This window comes from Morone saxatilis, unplaced genomic scaffold, assembly GCF_004916995.1.
Source record: "Morone saxatilis isolate NCDOM2014 unplaced genomic scaffold, NCSU_SB_2.0 Contig12, whole genome shotgun sequence".
NCBI classification, from domain to species: domain Eukaryota; kingdom Metazoa; phylum Chordata; class Actinopteri; family Moronidae; genus Morone; species Morone saxatilis.
Genome location: NW_023339674.1, coordinates 57,843 through 63,189, shown reverse-complemented (window position 1 = coordinate 63,189; position 5,347 = coordinate 57,843). Strand labels below are relative to the sequence as shown.

The following is a 5,347-nucleotide window of genomic DNA, read 5'->3' as shown; positions in this document are numbered from 1 at the left end:
AAAGAAAAATGATCTAAGAACTGGTGATGTATGTGTATTATGTATAAAATTAAAATAATGAAGAAACTATAAGTAAAGAATGAAAAAAAAATTAAAAAATGAAAGATTAAGTAAAATAATAATGAGGAGGTTGGGATTTGATTAAGTTGTAAAATATTGGTGTCAAATGGCAGCACTAGATTCATAATACAAGTGCAGAGAAAGTCATTGTCAGAGCATATTAGTATTCTTACTTTAACCAGAGGCTGTCTCTGTGCTGGATAAACTCCTAATCATGACTGAAAATCTCAAATAAGCTATTGTTATGTAGTAGACAAGTCACACACTGTTGCGGCTACTTTTTCCGATCTTAGAGAGGAAGGGGAGGTTAGAAATCAGTCTATAGTTGCTAAAACCCTGGGTCAGAATGGTTTATCAGCTCTTTAAAAGGGACTGTGGTTCGTTCTGATAATAAAGACAAGACTATCATATCCAGTAAAAAAGTGCCAACTAAGGTTAAGACTTCTTTAAGCAGCCTAGTTGGGATAGGTTGATGGCTTTGATGAAGAAATTTTGAAGTTAACTGATGCAGCTGGATAGCAGAAAATTTTACAGTTGTTAAAATTCCTGTATTTGGAGGGACAGCGATACCTGTTGAGGGCATTTGGTGATTAATTTTGTCTCTAATAGTAATAATTTTATCATAAAAGAAGCTCATAAAGTCGTTACTACTGAGGGTTATGGGGATACGTGGCTCCACAGAGCTGTGGCTCTCAGCCTTCTATTAGTGCTAAATAACAGGCTGCTCTGGCATTACGGAGGTCCTTTCTATATATTTCAAAACCATCTTGCTAAATTGAGCGATATTCTATTACGTTATTCTCTACGTTTTACTGTGTATGATTGTACAACAATCAGCACTACTATTATGAGGACCATTATGGACCACTTTTGATAGGTACTGACCTCTGCAGACCGGGAACACCCCAGCTCTGACCCAGTCGTCCATCATAATGTGGCCCTTGTCAAAGTCGGTCAGATCCTCACACTGCCCATTTTTCCTGCTTCTAACACATCAACTCTGAGGACAAAATGTTAGTCAGTTATATATCCCACAATGCACCACAGAGCGCCTCTCCTGCAGGGCTGGTGACAGCGCAGGTAAAACCCTCAGGCTGATCATTCTAATCTTTGAACAGTATTGAACAGCCAAAAGGACAGTGATAGTGGACACTGACAGTAGGGTATATCCCATATTGGATATAGAGCACAGGAAGTGAGGTGCATTCTAATGCAGCATCTATTGCAACTAACACCCAACACCGCTAAATATAATTTTTGGAATGAAAAGAATAAAGTACTTTAAAGACTTTAAAAACAGCAGTTTCAGTCAGAGCCGGCTATGGGAAAAAACCCTACGGCTACGATACAACACAGACAGAGGGAGTGAGACACCATGACTCCACTATATTTTTACATAGGGAGTAGTTGTTTGCTGCTATATTGATATCTCACCTTGGCGTCGTGGATCCCTGACACCTCCTCAAAGGTCTTCTCCCCCACCATGACGGCGGCGAGGTTGGCTGTGTAGCTGGACAGCACCAGCAGGCAGAAGATGGCCCACAGGTTCATTAGAAACCGACCCGTCCAGCACTTTGGTGTCTTGGAGGAGACGGTGCGTCCGAACAGGATGGCATAGCACAGGTTGAGAGCCGAGGAGTACGAAAACACCCTGACCCTGTTGCGTCCGTGAGGCGTCATGCCGTATGGACTCTTCCACTCATACAGCGTAAGGAAGAGCGCTGTGATGTGCAGTGCCAGGAAGATGCCCACCCACATGGACCAGTGCAGGGGCCACATGAAGGCTCCGATGGGGGCCGCTGTGTCCTTGCTACGCACCAGGATGCCTAGGCTGGTGGAGAAGAAGGGTGATGTGAAGTCGATCACCCGGCTCCGTGCTGAGTTAATGCTAAAGGAGGTGACAGCCATGTCTGCCAGTCCGTTCAGAAGATCCCCCACCAGCCCAGTCCACCGCCCCCCCTTCCACGCGCCGTACTTCCCATCTCCAACGATATAAAGGTCGAACTCGAAGTCCAGGTCCTCTGCCAGCTTCTCCAGCAGGTCGATGCAGTATCCGTAACAACACTTGCTGTACTCTGCGGGCAGGAAGCTGCCGTTCCCCCCCGCCACCTCCCTGAAGAACCTCTCCAGAGTCTCCGAGCTGTTGGTGCTGGCATCCAGGCAGTACTGCCCAGCTGGGCAGCTGCCCTCGTCGTCCACGTCCCGCGTGAACACAAACGGATGTTCCACCAAAGTCACCACCCGGACCCGACTCCCCGCCACTGGCATCCCTGCCCTCCAGCGCCCCCTGGTCCTCCCGCCTGTCCCTTCTGTCCGGTGGCGAGGTTTGGGTCCCTGCCAGACTGCCTGGTCCTCCACTTGCAGTTGGCCTCCCTCCCAGCTCCCCACCGTCACCCAGGTGGGCTGACCCAGCGCATCCCGCCGCAGGCTCCAGATGTGGAAACGCTGCGAGGTGAGTACCTGAGATAGGTTCTGGTGGACTCGGACTGGACCCGTCAGACCGTAGAAAGACGTGTTGGACAAGAACCTGCAAGACCAAAACAAAAACCAGTTGGCTGATCGAATAATTAGTGTAACTTATTTATATTTATATATTAGTGAAAAACTGAGACTTAAAAGAGAAAACATCTGATCGACTGGAACCTTCCATTGTTTGACCTTTGACCTGGAGCTCTTGTCTAATGACCTTTTTAGAATGAGCTCCACCAGCTATTTATCGCCATTAACCAATCAATTCATATTCACACAATAAATCAAAGAAGTCCAACTGCTGCTCCTAAGATCTGCCCTCCCAGACCTCCGTCCTCAGACCCCCCTCTTGCAGGTAATATCACCCCCTGCTGGTGGGAGGATTTATTGTATTTTCTTTCATGAGCAGGGTTCGAGTTATAATCTGAGCTTTGTGGCTTTCTCTAAAATAAGTAACATTTTGGTGGGGATAGATGGAAAAAAATGGGTACGCTTCCCATGACAGAGAGAGAATTCTGTCCTTTTATCATGTTAAAGTAGGTGAGCTGTAGTGCTCCTCTAATGGGAGGATACATAGTTTTTCATCGCTCATGCTCAAACGCCAATTGTCTCACAGGACAGGGGCTTCGGGAGGGAGGACTGCAGTTGGACCTTCTCCAACAAACATTCACTCAGGTTTTATTTTGACGATTTTCTGAAAAATTCAAGCTCCATTTGGAAATTTGACTTATGAGAAGATTGTTTTAAGAAATATTCATCACACTTAACAACTCTATAATTCTACAGTCACAAACTGTTGAGATCTGCAGTGAATATTCGGGGTTCTCAGAGGATCATATTGTTTGGGTGCAACTATTAAAACAGAACAACAAACATCAGAACCTGATGTACGGGTGTATGCACTGTCACACTTGAGATTTGACTTTGACATTTGACACTCATATTTACACTAAGTGTTTAACAATGCATTCCCGTCCACCTCTGCAGCTGGTTTAGCTAATTAGATCACAATCCATCCTAAGTGCATGTTTGGTGCATTTACGTCTGTAAAGTTATGTGGTCTGACTGATATCCACTCACCAGAAACACACTTTGATGTGAGGTATAAACAGGGTATTTGTCTTACTATATTTACAAATTAACTCTTAAAGTGATCAGACGACCTTCTGATGTCAGTGTCTGTGATCTGATTTAAATCTGATGTTTCTCTTCACACTTCCTCTCTTCATTTCCTTTTGTTCTTTTCTCTTTTTTGCAACAGATAATCTGTGCTGTGAGGTTATCTCTCCATGTAATTTAATTTACTGTGAATGTGTTTGATCTTTTACTGTCAGTAAACTGAACGCAGCAGTTAAACCTTTTATCTTCCTCAAACCTGCAGCTCATCCCGTTTCCAGCTGCTGACAGACTCTCAGACACAATGAATGACTCTGCTCGCAATGTTTTCTGTAGCTTACAATAGGCTCATTGGAGATGATCCAGGGCTGTACAGAATCAATCACCAGCAATTGCCACACAATGCATTCTGGTTAGATTTGTGTTGACTTGATGCTGACTCGCTCTGGCGTTGTGCATACGTGGGCAACGATAACCTCATAAGATCAATGCGGCCACAGTTTTTGCTCTCCACCGACAGCGAAACCCAGGGCATGATGGGAAACGCCTGGCTGTCGTCTGATCAAAGAGCTGATTGGCTCTTAGTTTCAACAACAAACAACACATTTTCCTAGTTTTCTGTGATTTTTAAATTGAATTGTAGATTGTAGCTGCTGAAGGTTTAATCTGTTAGAAACAGATCTTGTGCGGTCGATAATAATAATAAAGTTTATTTATAGATCTGAATGTGGTCTAAAAACTATAGGCAACTTAAAGATGATCTAACATCTCAGTAAACATTTTTGTGACTTTATTCTTTGCAGGTTACTGGAAACTGTCCGACTGACTGCAGTTTTCTGTCTCCTCCGCTCTTTACAGGAGAGCAGTTAATCTCCAATGAGCCTACTGACAGTAGTTCACTGTGTTTCCTGCAGATGGCAGCGTTTCCTGTAGCTCAAACCTCTCGGAACCCCAACCTCTCTGGATGTCTGACAGGCTGAGATTCTGTTGGGGGATTGTGGACTGACTGATTTCTTCAGGTTTCTGCATCAACTTCAGTCAGCCAGTCTGCTGCTCTGGTTTTAAACAATTGGTTGGTTCTTGTCTGTTACACATTTCACAATTTTGGCTTTCCGTTGTTCAATAAATAAAAAGGTTTTCAAAGTACAACATTGATAAAAGTATCAGAATCGTGGTTAAAACTCACATTAATATCCATCCCTGGTCAGATTGATTTTTGCTGTCAGCCATGTTCAGTCCCTCCAGGATCTCTCAGGGATTTTGGGGGGATTGTTACAACCTAAACTGTTTGATTTCAATGCCGCTTTTCTAAAACCTTGCAATGTATGCTGTGATGTTATTAAGCTTTGTTTTGTATAACTGATTAAAAAATCACACCAGGGACACAACAGTTTCTACCCACAGGCCATCACTCTGATCAACACTTAACTGTACCTTGTGAATCTAACATTACTTATTTTCATTGTTGAAATTACGTTTTCTTTTTAAAAACACATCTCTTCATGCTGTATATACTGTCGTATCCAGCTACCTCACATACCTAAAAATACCTATAAAAATACAAACATTTATTCCAGCATTCTTTGCACTATGCTCCATTGCACAATTGTCTTACTGTCTACAAATGTTGTTGTTTATATCGATGTGTTTATGCACTGTGTGTTTTGAGCCCTTTCTATCAGAACCAGCATTAACTGTTTCA

At 43.5% G+C, this 5,347-nt stretch overlaps 1 protein-coding gene across 1 annotated transcript in view; it reads right to left on the bottom strand.

Annotated features, from left to right (window-relative positions):
- Positions 1 to 5,347, bottom strand: part of LOC118321929 (glutamate receptor ionotropic, NMDA 3A-like) — a 31,071-nt gene that overhangs the window by 3,307 nt on the left and 22,417 nt on the right. Inside the window, exons 8-9 of the mRNA XM_035653491.1 lie at positions 1,495 to 2,587; positions 564 to 571 (exon numbers count right to left, since the gene is read on the bottom strand). Of these exons, the coding sequence (XP_035509384.1) occupies positions 564 to 571; positions 1,495 to 2,587 (1,101 nt within the window). The remainder of the gene's footprint in view (positions 1 to 563; positions 572 to 1,494; positions 2,588 to 5,347) is intronic.